Source organism: Eumetopias jubatus, unplaced genomic scaffold (assembly GCF_037043125.1).
Source record: "Eumetopias jubatus isolate StellerSeaLion01/CBP00866 unplaced genomic scaffold, mEumJub1_p1.0 scaffold_15, whole genome shotgun sequence".
NCBI classification, from domain to species: domain Eukaryota; kingdom Metazoa; phylum Chordata; class Mammalia; order Carnivora; family Otariidae; genus Eumetopias; species Eumetopias jubatus.
This window is the reverse complement of record NW_028274821.1, coordinates 58,998,435-59,013,366: the sequence shown is the minus strand read 5'-3', so window position 1 is coordinate 59,013,366 and position 14,932 is coordinate 58,998,435. Positions and strand designations below refer to the sequence as shown.

General features: G+C 55.8%; 1 protein-coding gene across 3 annotated transcripts in view; it reads left to right on the top strand.

The window, feature by feature from the left end:
• The window catches only part of TLN1 (talin 1), a 31,711-nt gene that overhangs the window by 5,533 nt on the left and 11,246 nt on the right, over window positions 1–14,932 (top strand). For 2 of the 3 annotated variants that reach the window (XM_028115278.2, XM_028115279.2), the window contains exons 2-33: window positions 675–837; window positions 1,081–1,178; window positions 1,368–1,551; window positions 1,663–1,815; window positions 2,077–2,219; window positions 2,329–2,456; window positions 3,185–3,245; window positions 3,885–3,989; window positions 4,349–4,504; window positions 5,265–5,366; window positions 5,528–5,604; window positions 5,836–6,016; window positions 6,217–6,330; window positions 6,460–6,568; window positions 6,795–7,003; window positions 7,160–7,258; window positions 8,265–8,432; window positions 8,603–8,897; window positions 9,469–9,635; window positions 10,430–10,558; window positions 10,724–10,840; window positions 10,926–11,039; window positions 11,231–11,365; window positions 11,747–11,875; window positions 12,429–12,531; window positions 12,642–12,850; window positions 13,213–13,332; window positions 13,542–13,739; window positions 13,956–14,095; window positions 14,280–14,373; window positions 14,477–14,566; window positions 14,682–14,804. In XM_028115278.2, coding sequence (XP_027971079.1) covers window positions 708–837; window positions 1,081–1,178; window positions 1,368–1,551; window positions 1,663–1,815; window positions 2,077–2,219; window positions 2,329–2,456; window positions 3,185–3,245; window positions 3,885–3,989; window positions 4,349–4,504; window positions 5,265–5,366; window positions 5,528–5,604; window positions 5,836–6,016; window positions 6,217–6,330; window positions 6,460–6,568; window positions 6,795–7,003; window positions 7,160–7,258; window positions 8,265–8,432; window positions 8,603–8,897; window positions 9,469–9,635; window positions 10,430–10,558; window positions 10,724–10,840; window positions 10,926–11,039; window positions 11,231–11,365; window positions 11,747–11,875; window positions 12,429–12,531; window positions 12,642–12,850; window positions 13,213–13,332; window positions 13,542–13,739; window positions 13,956–14,095; window positions 14,280–14,373; window positions 14,477–14,566; window positions 14,682–14,804 — 4,380 coding nt within the window. In that variant the 5' untranslated portion in view covers window positions 675–707. The remainder of the gene's footprint in view (window positions 1–674; window positions 838–1,080; window positions 1,179–1,367; window positions 1,552–1,662; window positions 1,816–2,076; window positions 2,220–2,328; window positions 2,457–3,184; window positions 3,246–3,884; window positions 3,990–4,348; window positions 4,505–5,264; window positions 5,367–5,527; window positions 5,605–5,835; window positions 6,017–6,216; window positions 6,331–6,459; window positions 6,569–6,794; window positions 7,004–7,159; window positions 7,259–8,264; window positions 8,433–8,602; window positions 8,898–9,468; window positions 9,636–10,429; window positions 10,559–10,723; window positions 10,841–10,925; window positions 11,040–11,230; window positions 11,366–11,746; window positions 11,876–12,428; window positions 12,532–12,641; window positions 12,851–13,212; window positions 13,333–13,541; window positions 13,740–13,955; window positions 14,096–14,279; window positions 14,374–14,476; window positions 14,567–14,681; window positions 14,805–14,932) is intronic. The other variant, XM_028115280.2, reaches the window with a different exon arrangement.

Genomic DNA, 14,932 nt, shown 5'->3' with positions numbered 1-14,932 from the left:
TTGGATTAGAGAATCATCCATTCTAGCTCGACTGCCAGGGAAGCCAAATATGGGGCCAGGCTCCCTGGGAAGGCACCTCCCTCTCCAGTTAGACGGCTCAAGCAGTCGGGTTTGGTCTCCCTGCTGGGCTAGCTAGAGTGGGTGTTTGCAGGCTTCAGGATCTCTTGGGAATTACCTAACATAACGTCCTCATTTTGCAGAGAAGGAGGCTAAAGCTGTCAGAGGGGAGGTCACATGATAAGTCAGGGCAGAGCTCTGAAAATCCCAGACAGGAAAAAGCCAGCAAGACCTAGTGAGAGACAAAGAGAGAAAAAGACTGGACCAAGAAAAGATGAAAACAAGGCAGAGGCAGGGCTGGGAAAGGAGCAGCTTAAGGGGCAAGAGGGAGATACTTGGCAGACAGAAGCGAGGCACAGATTCTAGTGGTAGGGGCAGGACGGCGTCCTCAGGGAACATAGCATTGCAGACCAGACTCCTTCACATATCTTAGGTGGTGAAGATTGGTTCCTTTGGTATAAATAACCTCTCACTCTTTAAAAGTCTTAAATAAAAACAACTACATTACTCTCTGCTCTGGTGGGTCCCTTTCAAAAACACCCCTCCCGGGGCCCCATCTGGGGGACCTCCTCCCCTCTAACGCGGATGTGTGCTAACGCCCCGATGCCACGGGCCAGGTCGAGCCAGGCTGGAGAGGAGAAGCTGCCACCATGGTTGCACTTTCACTGAAGATCAGCATTGGGAATGTGGTGAAGACGATGCAGTTCGAGCCATCCACCATGGTGTATGATGCCTGTCGCATCATTCGTGAACGCATCCCAGAGGCCCTGGCTGGCCCTCGTGAGTCTGAGTACCCCGGTGGCGGGGGTGGGAGTCTTCGGTGCTTCCTTGTTCCCAGGCTCTTGGCTTTGAGGGACGACCCCATCGTCCCTCAAGGCTACTCACCCCTCAGGCCTGTGCTCCATGGTTCCCTCTCTCCCCTTTAGGCCCCCGGTCCCTGGGGAAATAGTAAGGGGCAACCGTGCAGCCATTCAGCCTCACTGGGGTCCTTGTAAGTCTGAGGTGATCCATCCTCTCTTTTAGCCAGCGACTTTGGGCTGTTCCTGTCAGATGATGACCCCAAAAAAGGGATATGGCTGGAGGCTGGGAAAGCTTTGGATTATTACATGCTCCGAAATGGGGTGAGTATCACTTCATCAAGGACCACCAACATCCCCTATTCCACCTCCTCTTTTCAGCACCCATATCTCTTGTCCCTGACCCTCTCCAGGCTTTCTGTCACAGGCAGTCAAAATAATCTGCTTTTTGAGTGAGCCACCCCAGTCTTGCTGTTAGTAATCTACTTTCCTCCCCTCTGGCCACGGAAAAAGGAAGTAATACCTCTAGCTTCAAGTGGGCCCCTCCTGCTATTCCTGCCTGAACAGGACACCATGGAATACAGGAAGAAACAGAGGCCCCTGAAAATCCGTATGCTCGATGGAACTGTGAAGACTATCATGGTGGATGACTCTAAGACTGTCACCGACATGCTCATGACCATCTGTGCCCGCATTGGTAAGGGGTCTCAGTGGGGCTGAGGGCTGGGAATGGAGGCTCCGACTCTGCCAGAAAACACGGATGCAGTGCCTGGGATGCTACCAACCCCTCCCCCTCCCCCTCCCCCAGGCATCACCAACCATGATGAATATTCACTGGTTCGAGAGCTGATGGAAGAGAAGAAGGAGGAGGTGACAGGGACCTTACGAAAGGACAAGACACTGCTGCGAGATGAAAAGAAGATGGAAAAACTAAAGCAGAAGTTGCACACGGATGATGAGTGTAAGCGGAAATAGAAAAAAAGAGGGCCCTGGAAATGGGTCGGGGTCGGGGGAGCAGGGGACAGCTCTATATTCATTAGTTATGGAAAATCTGCTTTTGGAAGACACTGTTTTAGATGCAGGATGCATCAGTAGTAAAACAAAGTCTTACTCATGGAACTTAGCGGTGAGAGAAGGTAGGAGATAAAGAATAAACAAAAGGCAAAGAGCAGACAAGACAGGCGCCCTAAGGGCTTGGCACTGAAGGGACTCTGTGTCCCAGTGAACTGGCTGGACCATGGCCGCACGCTGAGGGAACAGGGAGTGGAGGAGCATGAGACGCTTCTGCTGCGGAGGAAGTTCTTCTACTCAGACCAGAATGTGGACTCCCGGGACCCCGTACAGCTGAACCTTCTTTATGTGCAGGTGTGGAGAGGATTTGCCCAGGGTAGGGGAGGTGGGGAGAGGGGGCAGAAGCACAGCGAAGGGTATCCCTGCACCCACACACAACCTCCACCGCCTTGTGTTCTCCCAGGCACGAGATGACATCCTCAATGGCTCCCACCCTGTCTCCTTTGACAAGGCCTGTGAGTTTGCTGGCTTCCAGTGCCAGATCCAGTTTGGGCCCCACAATGAACAGAAGCACAAGGCTGGCTTCCTTGAGTGAGTGACCCACATCCCACACCCTGTCAGGGCCCAGGACTCATTGCTGTTGTGACCCCCACAGCCCTGCCCCGCCCCCCAGGCCTTCTCTCTCTAATCCTTTTCTGATGCACCAGGGTTTGACCCACACAGGTACCTTTTTTGCTGCTGTCAGCTGTTTGTCTCCTCACGGGCCCCATGTGGAACATGAATGTAGCCCAGAATCTTTTGCCTCTGCCCCATACCTCTCAAGCAAGCATGTAACCTTTTTGAGATTCTCTGAAGAATTTTACTGCAGTAGCCAGAGAAAAACAGAACATTTCTCCTCATAGGGAACATAGACTTAATAGAAAGCTTCACAAATTTGATCCACTGACACTCCTCAGAATGTGTAGAGTTCAACGTGTCTTGCTTAGCTTCCTACGTGCATGGTCATCCTTCTACTGAGTTCCTTCTGCTCTTGGTTCCCTGCAGTAGTGCCCTGGACCCTCTTTTCCTCAGGGACTGAGCCTGCAACTCAGGTTCCCTCAGTCCCTTTTTCCCGTAGGGAGAGACACAGGCTGCGCTCAAGAGCTCATGCTAGGTCGTCTCGATTTCATGGATAATCCCGACTCTGTTCCCTCGAGCCTTCCTTCTCCCCAAAGATAACACTGTCCTAGACATTTCTTCACACCCCCAGGCCCACAGTCCATGGCCCACATATCCCTGATGCTGTCCACTACATGCTGACCCTCCCTTTTCTGGTGTAGCCTGAAGGACTTCCTGCCCAAGGAGTATGTGAAGCAGAAGGGAGAGCGTAAGATCTTCCAGGTGAATGGGGGTAGGGGAAAGTGTTGGGGATGCCCCGGGAGCTTTGCTGCTTAATCCTAGCTGACTGAATGGACCCCTGCCCCTTCCTTGTCCCCTCCCACCCTGCTTCCACCCACCAAGCTGCCCTCCCACCTCTCCTGGGCCAAGAAAGCAGAAGACCTGGGCCTTTCATCTCAGCTCCATCACTGCATTTGCTGTGGAATTCAATTCAATATTCTTGTATTCTTTTCTTTGCCTCTAACGTGGGATGACAGTACCTGCCCTGGGTAGGATTGATAGGAGAATCAAATGAGACAGTATGCCTGAAATTACCCTGAAAACTATATCTTTGTACAAACGTGTTATCTCCACTTCTTGGACACTCAACCCAAAAAGCCTTCTGTTTGACCTTCTACTTCTTATCTGTTTATGTCTCCAGAACATCTGCAAGTTCTTTAACTATATTCCTTGAACTGTCGCTTCTGCGTACCCTTTGTCAGCCCCCAGCCTGTCACCCTCTCGTTTCTCCTATCCTGCACCCCCTAATCTTTCCTGTGTCCCCCACAGTACGCTCCCATTGTAGTTAACGTCGCAACTCTTTGTCTGTGACACTATCCTCCTGCATTTTGTTAAACGTTTTTTCCCACTTCCTACTCTAAGGCACACAAGAATTGTGGGCAGATGAGTGAGATCGAGGCCAAGGTGCGCTACGTGAAGCTAGCCCGTTCCCTCAAGACATATGGCGTCTCCTTCTTTCTGGTTAAGGTGGGCTACAGACCCTTCTCATTGCCTTCCTTATTCCCGCTCTTATCCTTTACCCTCAAAGTTTGGCCCTGCCCTTGTTCACATTTTCCATCATCCCTACGAGTCCCGTTCTCTGCCTTGCTCTGACCTTGTGAAAACTTGCCCTGTTGTCAGCCCTCTGCCACCACTTCACTCCGGATCCTGTGTTTTCCCTCCGGACCCTGTGTTTTCCCTCGAGGAGCTTGTTCTGGCTCCATCCAGACACCCAGTTAAGCTCTCCCGTGCTCCTCAGCACCCCCTTGTGGTTGAGATCTGATGTGCTCATTCACTCCTCTGCGTGACCTCTGGGTACAGCACCAATGACAACCTCTGCCTCACAGGAAAAGATGAAAGGAAAGAACAAGCTGGTGCCCAGGCTTCTGGGCATCACTAAGGAGTGTGTCATGCGAGTGGACGAGAAGACCAAAGAGGTGATCCAGGAGTGGAGCCTCACCAACATCAAACGCTGGGCTGCCTCTCCCAAGAGCTTCACCCTGGTGAGTCTGGGTGCCCAGAGGGGAAGGGGCTTTGGAATTTCCAGGCGGGGGCAGCTGCAGAGGTCTCTCCCCCCCCTTGGGATAGGGCACTGAGTGTGACTCCAGAAAAAGGGAGAACTTTGTAACGATTACAGGACCATGGAGATCAGAGTAGAGGAGGTTTCCTGGAGAGTAAGTGATGCTTAAATGAAACAGTCTTTAAAATCAACAGGACAGAACCGTCACCAGCAAGTTGAGCTCGCAGGAAACTTGGGGAGAGGGAAGAAAAAGGTGATAGAAAGAAAAAAAATAAGCCTCCTCCCTTTCAGCAGCAACTATATAATAGTTTCCCCCCCAGCTTTATATTTTGGTGTGCTGGATTGGAAACTGATACCATCTTGATGAAGTGCCCCAGTGAGGGAATGAGAACTTCATAAAGGCTATCTCTCCATTTTGGATACTAGTGCTAACCCTCAATTGTGGTCATTTCAATGGTAAATGTTTGTGTCCTTCCAACTTTATTGTCAGGGGGAGAGAACAGAGATTTCCTGGATGGCATTCATGTGAAACTATGTAGCATAAAGACTGCTTCTCAGAAATAAAATGTTGCCCTCCAGGGAGGAAAATGAAGAAAGAGGAAATTGAAGAAGGGCGGGCTTCTCCCTAGAGGGCTGTTGGCAGGGGAAGTGCTCACCAGCTCATCCATGGGGCTCCCATCCTACCCTTTTCCATCCTGGGAAGATGCTGCCCCTCCCACCAAGCTCCCACCTTGTCACCCTAGGATTTCGGGGACTACCAAGATGGCTACTACTCAGTACAGACGACGGAAGGGGAGCAGATCGCCCAGCTCATCGCCGGCTACATTGATATCATCCTTAAAAAGGTGCCCGCCCCAACCATCTCCTTATCTAACCCCACCTTCTACCCAAGCCGGTCCTTTCAAAGTGGGGACCCAGGTTCTGGAAAAAGGCTGACTAGGGGAAAGAAGAGGCTGCCGATTCCCTGCGTCTCTTTTCTTTAATTGTTCCTTTTTCCTTCCTACAGAAAAAAAGCAAGGATCACTTTGGGCTGGAGGGAGACGAGGAGTCTACTATGCTGGAGGACTCAGTGTCCCCCAAAAAGTACGAAGGGAGCTGGGCTGATCCCATCCGTCGGGCAGGGACGGCAAGGCCTGCCTCCAGGGACTGCTGAGGGGTGGGGAATCCGTGGGATGGTTCTTGAACCGGTCACAGGCTCTCATGAGACCTCACACGCCCCTTAGACCACGGGACCTGCAAAGGCAGTAGAGCTGGGTGGGAAGGGGGTGAGACCACAGAGTCCTCTGAGTGCTGCCCAGGGTGTCCCCTCTCTAGGTCGACAGTCCTGCAGCAGCAGTATAACCGGGTGGGCAAAGTGGAGCACGGCTCTGTGGCCCTGCCCGCTATCATGCGCTCCGGAGCCTCTGGTCCTGAGAATTTCCAGGTGGGCAGCATGCCACCGGCCCAGCAGCAGATTACCAGTGGCCAGATGCACCGAGGACACATGCCCCCTTTGGTAAGAGTGCATCCGCTGCCACCAGGGTACCAGGCCTTTCTCCCCCACTCCACCCGCCCCCGCCCGTCAGCTGGGCCCAGCCAGGAGCTAGGCAGTCTTTTTCCCACGTCCTTGTTTGTATTCCTGTCCCTAGCCTCGAGTTTTCCTTTACCTTCTCTTGCCTCTAAGCATTCCCTGTTTCTCCTCCTCTTGTCTTGTAGACATCGGCCCAGCAGGCACTCACTGGGACCATTAACTCCAGCATGCAGGCTGTGCAAGCTGCCCAGGCCACTCTGGATGACTTTGACACTCTGCCCCCCCTGGGCCAGGATGCTGTGAGTATGGGAGGGAGGAGAGGCCAGCCGCGCTGAGGGTGGGACTCCCCGGAGGCATTGGGGTTAACCAAACCAGGGCAGATCCTGAGCTTTGCTTCTCTTCTCTCTCTCTCACTCTCTCTCTCGCAGGCCTCTAAGGCCTGGCGTAAAAACAAGATGGATGAATCAAAGCATGAGATCCACTCCCAGGTCGATGCCATCACAGCCGGTACCGCCTCCGTGGTGAACCTGACAGCAGGTAAGCCGGACCCCCAAGTTCTCTGTGTGACGGGGAGGGGGAGAAAGAGCACGGGGGAGCACGAGCGTGATGGGCTCTGGGTGGGACCGCAGCTTGACTCACGGAAGAGACTGTGTCAGGATGTGTGTGTGACTGACGCTTCTGTGCGCCTCCCCGGCCCGTCGTCTGGCCTGCCCACCTCTCACTTGCGTTCCCCTTCCTCCTCCTCCTCCTCCTCCTCCCTCAGGGGACCCCGCGGAGACAGACTATACAGCAGTGGGCTGTGCGGTCACCACCATCTCCTCCAACCTCACGGAGATGTCCCGCGGCGTGAAGCTGCTCGCTGCCCTGCTGGAGGACGAAGGCGGCAGCGGCCGGCCCCTGCTGCAGGCCGCCAAGGGCCTCGCCGGGGCAGTGTCGGAGCTGCTGCGCAGTGCCCAACCAGCCAGTGCTGAGGTCGGGGGCCCCGGGCTGGCACTAGGGAGGAGAGCCCAGAGGAGACGGGGGGCGGTCCAGGCTGCGGGGTGGAGGCGTGGGGCCCGTGGGCGTGTAGGATCCAGGGGCACGTGGGCAGGGATTGGGCAGCTTCTGACTGGTGTCCGCTCTCCACAGCCCCGTCAGAACCTGCTGCAAGCGGCTGGGAATGTGGGCCAGGCCAGTGGGGAGCTGTTGCAGCAAATTGGGGAAAGTGATACTGACCCCCACTTCCAGGTTAGTGACTTACCCAGCCCCAGAACATAAGCTTCTCGGAGGTAATCTCTGACCCTGAATCTAGCTCCTAATCCTGTTAACACAAATTGACTTCTGAGAGCCAATCTGAACCTCCGGTTTGCAGGGAATGACACTGGGAACCTCCAGTCCCTTTTTGGGGGGATGAGAATTCAGAACCCCTGAGTCCAGACTAAATCTACTAGTTCACCCTTGGCTGACTGATATTCTGTAGCCGCCTGTCATCTTTTCCTTGGCTTCCCCATATATAGCCCTTGTCCCAACTTAACATCTTGAAGCCCCCTCCATGCCACCCTAAGGACACTGACCCTCTAGCTCCCCCCTTCCCCACCCCATGCCAGTTTCCTCAGCTGACTTGTCATCCTGGATTTCCCACGCAGATATGTGCACCCAGAGGGGCTGGGGCTCGATCTCCCCCCGATTCCCCCACGGTAACGGCCTCTGGCCTGGGCCTTCCCAGCTTTGTCCTCTCTGAGCCGCATACACTCGCTCTGCACCTCTACCCCCCAGCCTCCTGGGGGAGCAGACCATGATGGGAGATGGGTAGGCATGCCACAGGCAGGGCTTGGGAAAATGGGACCAGGGAGGGTTGTACAGGGTCTCGTACTCCAGGGTGACTGCTTCCAACCAAGATTGAGCAGAAATGGAGGAAAGAAGCTGGGGGTGGGAGGGACCCCAAGAGGTACCTCTCTCCAGCCCAGTGTAACAGCACTGCCCCTCCCTCCCCATCGCTGTCCGAGTGTATCCGCCTCATGCATTTCTCCCTCTGGTGTAGGCTTGGTTTCTTTCGGTGTAGGTTTGTTCCTCGGTGAGGGAATCTGTCCTACTGGGTGCTCGAGGCAAGGGCTTGGGGTAGCTTCTGGTTGCTTCTGCATACACTGTCCTGTGATTGGAGCCAGTGGGAATAATGAAACAGCTTATGCCTCTGAGAAGGGTCCATGGATTCCAAGCCCGATCTCAGGCCCTGCTGACAGCCCTTTCCTCACAGGACGTACTAATGCAGCTAGCCAAGGCTGTGGCAAGTGCTGCAGCTGCCTTGGTCCTCAAGGCCAAGAGTGTGGCCCAGCGGACAGAGGACTCGGGGCTTCAGACCCAGGTCATTGCTGCAGCAACACAGTGTGCCTTGTCCACCTCCCAGCTGGTGGCCTGTACCAAGGTGAGCCCCAGAGGTTGCGCTAGCCTGTGCTGAGGGTGATGGTGCCGCACACGAGGGCCTCTCGTTGCACCTCTCCGGCTCCTCCTTACCTCTCCCAGTGACTGTCACAAACACCCCACCTCACGACTCCTTTCCGTGGCCTTCGTCTCTTACTCGCAGTTTGCCTGCAGGTGGTGGCGCCTACGATCAGCTCACCTGTCTGCCAAGAGCAGCTGGTGGAGGCCGGACGCCTGGTGGCCAGAGCCGTGGAGGGCTGTGTGTCCGCCTCCCAGGCAGCCACAGAGGACGGGCAGCTGCTGCGGGGGGTCGGGGCAGCGGCCACGGCTGTCACCCAGGCCCTGAATGAGCTGCTGCAGCACGTGAAGGCCCACGCCACGGGCGCTGGGCCTGCTGGCCGTTATGACCAGGCCACTGACACCATCCTCACTGTCACTGAGAACATCTTCAGTTCCATGGGTGATGCTGGTAAGGGCACCACTCCTGGGAAGACGGTGAACCCCAGTGAGGCTCCCTGAGCACAGTGGACATTCAGTCCTTGCAGACCCGCCACCTCCCCCTTAGGACTCAGCACGGTAGACTAGGTGTTCAGTCTCTCGGAAACCTTCAGTTTCTCCTCTGTAAAGCAGGAATATGATCCCTGTTCTGCCTTCTCTGGTGCGTTTAGAGAATATACAGAAGTGTACACAAACACAGCTGAAGGTTGGAAGGTGACATTATTAAGAGAGAGCCTTCCCCACTCCACCCTACCCGCTCACCCCTAAAAGCCTTCACAGGGAGTATCTTACCTTCTCAAGACGATTTGCCAATAATACCCATTAGAGACTGTCTTCCTTCCCATGAAAGCCCACCAGGAAATCTCCCTCTCTAAGATCCTAAACTCAAAAAACAATAACTCCAGGGGAATCCCTTCGAGAACCTTTATGTCTCTTTAACTGTTCTCAAGAGCACTGTCTACCTTGTCTGCACCCTCTTCCCCCACCCCGGCACCCTCGCAGTATCTCTGGCTTCCTTACCTGATGGTGTCCTGTCCTCTCAGGTGAGATGGTACGACAGGCCCGCATCCTAGCCCAAGCCACCTCTGACCTGGTCAATGCCATCAAGGCTGATGCCGAGGGGGAGAGTGATCTGGAGAATTCTCGCAAGCTATTAAGCGCCGCTAAGATCCTGGCTGATGCCACAGCCAAGATGGTGGAGGCTGCCAAGGTACAAAGTCTTCTGTGCACACTCCCAGACTGAGACCTGAAGGGAAGGGTCTGGATGGTCGCCCTGTCCTGCTGGGAGGGACCCAGGAAAAGCAGGAAATACGTGAGAACAAATAGAAGCGCTCAGGAAGGAAATGCACCCCAGGCTTCAGGTAGATGGCGGCCCAGGCTTCGAGCCAGTGCGGCCTGCTGGAGTGCTCGCTCACTGACAAGGCAGCCGTGCCCTTTTCCCTCCCCCAAGTCCAAGGTCTGCTGTCCTTACTTTCCCCTACTTTGCTGCCTGCTTCCTGGTCTCTCCTGGGAATGCACAGTCAACAGTGCAGAGAGAGACGAGGCAGGGCACACAGGGACCCAAGGTGCAGGATACTATCCAGAAGAAGCCAAGAGGCTCTCATACTCCCTGAGCTCTGGGGCTTCTCAGTTTGCGGGAGTAACCAGGTCCCCAGATGGGATTTTTGAGATGCCTGCTCTGCACTGTGTCCTCCCTGTCCCAGAGAGCCCTCCTCACCCCTCACCTGCCAGTGGCATTTTGTGGGGCGTCGGGAAGGACACGTGGCTCCTGCCCCTGAGAGGGAAAGAAGACATAGTTCCACCTAAAGAGGGTCCACAGGGAATCCCGGGCCCCCCTGCCCTTCCCTTGCACCTGCCCAAGGCAGCTCATCTCAGCTGTGATCACCTTGAGTGTGGGTAGTTAGAAGTGACTTGGGAAACTGTTGGGAGTCTGGAAGGGCCGGAGCAGAGCTTAGCTGGGGGCCGCAGGGACGCTGAGGACGCATGTCTCCCCACTTGTCGCAGGGGGCGGCCGCCCACCCTGACAGTGAGGAGCAGCAGCAGCGGCTGCGTGAGGCGGCCGAGGGTCTGCGCATGGCAACCAATGCGGCTGCGCAGAATGCCATCAAGAAGAAGCTGGTGCAGCGCCTGGAGGTGAGGCTGGCGAGCGAACCGGGAGCAAGAGTGTGGGTGCTGTGGGAGGAATGATGTGCAGAGAGAAACTCGATCGGCGTTTCCTCGTGGGGTAGCACAGCCAGGGTGGGCAGGAACCGGGTGGGGGACCGCCCGGGGCTTGTCCCAACCACCCTGTCCTCACAGCACGCAGCCAAACAGGCTGCGGCCTCAGCCACACAGACCATCGCCGCAGCCCAGCATGCAGCCTCCACCCCCAAGGCCTCTGCCGGCCCCCAGCCGCTGCTGGTGCAGAGCTGCAAGGTGAGACTCGGGAGGAGGCGGGGGACGAGGGAGACTTTCCCCTGGTCTGTGGCGAGGTGGCTCTCATGACCTTTTCTCCCCACAGGCTGTGGCAGAACAAATTCCACTGCTGGTGCAGGGCGTCCGAGGGAGCCAGGCTCAGCCGGACAGTCCCAGTGCTCAGCTGGCCCTCATTGCCGCAAGCCAGAGCTTCCTGCAGGCAAGGCACCCTCTCCCGCCTCTCAGACAAGACCGTTCCCACCCTCTGAGTCCCCGAGATCACCCACAGTTTAAAGCTCCGCCAACAGCCTCCTTCCCAGACAGAGCCACAGCGCTCACCGTGTCCTAACCATCATCAGTCCCTGTACCCAAGCAGATGGTACATTCATCTGCCTGCCTGTTCCCCAACAGCCAGGTGGGAAGATGGTGGCTGCTGCAAAGGCATCCGTGCCAACAATTCAGGACCAGGCTTCGGCCATGCAGCTGAGTCAGTGTGCTAAAAACCTTGGTACTGCATTGGCCGAACTTCGTACCGCTGCCCAGAAGGTATGGGAGCTGGCTGGCTTTGGAAAGTGAGGGTAGGAGCGCCTGGATGGCGCAGTCAGTTAAGCATCCGACTCTGGACTTCGGCTCAGGTCATGATCTCAGGCTCATGAGATCGGGCCCTGTGTCAGGCTCCACGCTCAGCGCAGAGTCTGCTTAAGTTTCTCTCTCCCTCTCTGCTGTGCGTGCATGCACATGCACATGCACATGCTCTCTTTCTCTCTCAAATAAATAAATATTAAAAAGGAAAGAAAGAGAATGAGGGTGGAGTTCTGGGATGATGGGGACTCTGCAAAATAACCTAAAATAGGGGTAATTGTATAACCTGGGGCATCAGTGGGACACAGCAGTACCTCTGGTACCCAAACCCCCTTATCACTGTAGGCTCAGGAAGCGTGTGGGCCTTTGGAGATGGATTCTGCACTGAGTGTGGTACAGAATCTAGAGAGAGACCTGCAGGAAGTGAAGGCAGCAGCTCGAGATGGCAAGCTTAAACCCTTACCTGGGGAGACTGTAAGTATTCTTAAGATCTCGTTCTTGGGCACCTGGGTGGCTCAGTCGGTTAAGCGTCTGCCTTCGGCTCAGGTCGTGATCCCAGGGTCCTGGGATTGAGCCCCGTATTGGGCTCCCTGCTCAGCGGGAAGCTGCTTCTCCCTCTGCCTGCCGCTCCCCCTGCTTGTGCTCTCTCGCTCTCTCTCTGTCAAATAAGTAAATAAAATCTTACTTAAAAAAAAAAACCTCGGGTGCCTGGGTGGCTCAGTCGGTTAAGTGTCTGCCTTCGGCTCAGGTCATGACCCCAGAGTCCTGGATCGAGTCCGCATAGGGCTCCCTGCTCAGCGGGGAGCCTGCTTCTCCCTCTGCCTGCCGCTCCCCCTGCTCTCTCTCTAAATAAATAAAGTCTTTAAAAAAAAAACCTCATTCTTAATCAAACCCTGAGGTTTTCTTTCCCACCTGCACTCCAGAGCTGCCCAAAACCTTCATTTAAACTGCCAACTGATCCCAATTCGCTTCTCAAGTTCCCATTTCCCGGTTCTTTCTGCCCCTGAGTCTCCCACTTCATCCCTAGATGGAGAAATGTGCCCAGGACCTGGGTAACAGCACCAAAGCAGTGAGCTCCGCCATTGCCCAGCTGCTGGGGGAGGTTGCCCAGGGCAATGAGAATTACGCAGGTATGTGGAGGGGCTGGGGAAAAGGAGCTGAAGGAGGGATGGAGCGGACAGAGGACGCCACAGGGATCAGGGCCGGGCAGTAAAGGCGCCTTTTCCCTTCATCTCCCCAGGGATCGCAGCTCGGGATGTGGCAGGTGGGCTGCGGTCACTGGCCCAGGCTGCTCGGGGTGTAGCTGCCCTGACGTCAGATCCTGCAGTGCAGGCCATTGTGCTTGACACAGCCAGCGACGTTCTGGACAAAGCCAGCAGCCTCATTGAGGAAGCAAAAAAGGCAGCTGGCCATCCGGGGGACCCTGAGAGCCAGCAGCGGCTTGCCCAGGTCAGGTTTGGGGAAGAGGCCACTTCCCCCTACGGCCCAGCCTGCCTGGAGCAAAATCTCATCCACACTGATAGGCCCCTTCCCAGGTCTGCTCTTGATAGCTCCTGTCTGGATCCCACCCTTTCCCTCAGTCTTGGTAGGAGTGTCTCAGCCTGAGGCAGGGGCCTAGCTGAACACCAGATTCGAGACAGTTTGATCACTATCACTTGATACCCTAACTTCAGCCCCTTCAGCTACGCACCCCTTTTCCTCTTCACTTTCGAAGGCAGTAGATCAGTTATTTCCCATGTCCCCATGAGTGGAGGAGGGGTTCTCCCAAACTGTTTCCATTTTGGCAACGCCTGTCTCCTTTTCCACCTCAGGTGGCTAAAGCAGTGACCCAGGCCCTGAACCGCTGTGTCAGCTGCCTGCCTGGCCAGCGAGATGTGGACAATGCCCTGCGAGCAGTGGGAGACGCCAGCAAGCGACTCCTGAGTGACTCGGTAGGAAGACCGGGGCTGTGGGGGCACGTAGGAGCTGAAGAACTCCAAGCTTCTCCTACCACCTCTGGACCTCTCCTTGACCTTGACTTCCCAGATTTACCGCCTTTCATTACTCCCAGGCTCTGTGCCCACCTCCCAGCGCTCCTTGACCAAACTCTCCCTCGCATCGCTCCCCATGCTCGCTTCTGACTTTCTCTCTGACCCTGCAGCTTCCCCCCAGCACCGGGACATTTCAAGAAGCTCAGAGCCGGTTGAATGAGGCTGCTGCTGGGCTGAATCAGGCAGCCACAGAACTGGTACAGGCTTCTCGGGGAACCCCCCAGGACCTGGCTCGAGCCTCAGGTCGATTTGGACAGGACTTCAGCACCTTCCTGGAAGCTGGTGTGGAGATGGCAGGACAGGCCCCGGTATGAAAAGACACAGGGTCCAGCTCAGGGGTTAGGCGAGAGGTACCCGTGTGACTGCTCAGTCCTGACCTCTGTCTGCCTGCCTCCCTCCCTTCCTCCCTCCCCCTCCCCAGTTTCTAGCAACATTTGAGTGTCTGGGACGGAAGGAAGAGCCCTTTTAGAGACAGATAAGAAAGGACTGACCGGACAATGTGTTGACCTTTTCACCTTCAACAGAGCCAGGAGGACCGGGCCCAGGTCGTGTCCAACTTGAAGGGCATCTCTATGTCTTCGAGCAAACTCCTCCTGGCTGCCAAGGCCCTGTCCACAGACCCTGCTGCCCCCAACCTCAAGAGTCAGCTGGCTGCAGCTGCCCGGTATGTAGGAGCTGGGAAGCCCAGCCCGGCAGTGTTGAAGAGACTGGGGAGGGGACCTTTCATGAGAAGTCCCAGCTTAGGAGTGGTTACACACGAAAGAGAAACAGTTAGACACTTCCCATGTATAGAGGACCCAAGAATGATGACCTGTGCGTGCATCCACTCAGCTTTCTTTTCCTCCCAGGGCGGTGACCGACAGCATCAACCAGCTCATCACCATGTGCACCCAGCAGGCGCCAGGCCAGAAAGAGTGTGACAATGCCCTGCGGGAATTGGAGGTGGGCACTCGGCAGGCTGAGTGGTGTAGAGGCTGAGGACGGTATTCTGGGTCTGGGGGTGAAGGAGGTGTCTTGAGTCCTATTTTGTCCTCCCCCTGTCCAGACTGTCCGGGAACTCCTAGAGAACCCGGTCCAGCCCATCAATGACATGTCCTACTTCGGCTGCCTAGACAGTGTGATGGAGAACTCAAAGGTAAGTGCGGCAGGGGGCCCAAGGAGGGCTGGTGGCAGGAAGATGGGACAAACCAGGGACTCCTCCGCCCCTCTGAGGACAGGAACGGACTCTCTTGATACCCTCTCTTTCTCAGGTACTGGGTGAGGCCATGACTGGCATCTCCCAAAACGCCAAGAACGGGAACCTGCCTGAGTTCGGGGAGGCCATCGCCACAGCCTCCAAGGCCCTCTGTGGCTTCACTGAGGCAGCCGCACAGGTTATTCCCCTGCGACGGTCCCCAGACGCTCCCCTGCTTTCCCTCCCCCGCCTCAACAGCCTGACGCTCCTGTAGATAACCAAGAAGTGATGTTTGCAGAACCAACTCTGTGGAGGCTGGGTTTCTTT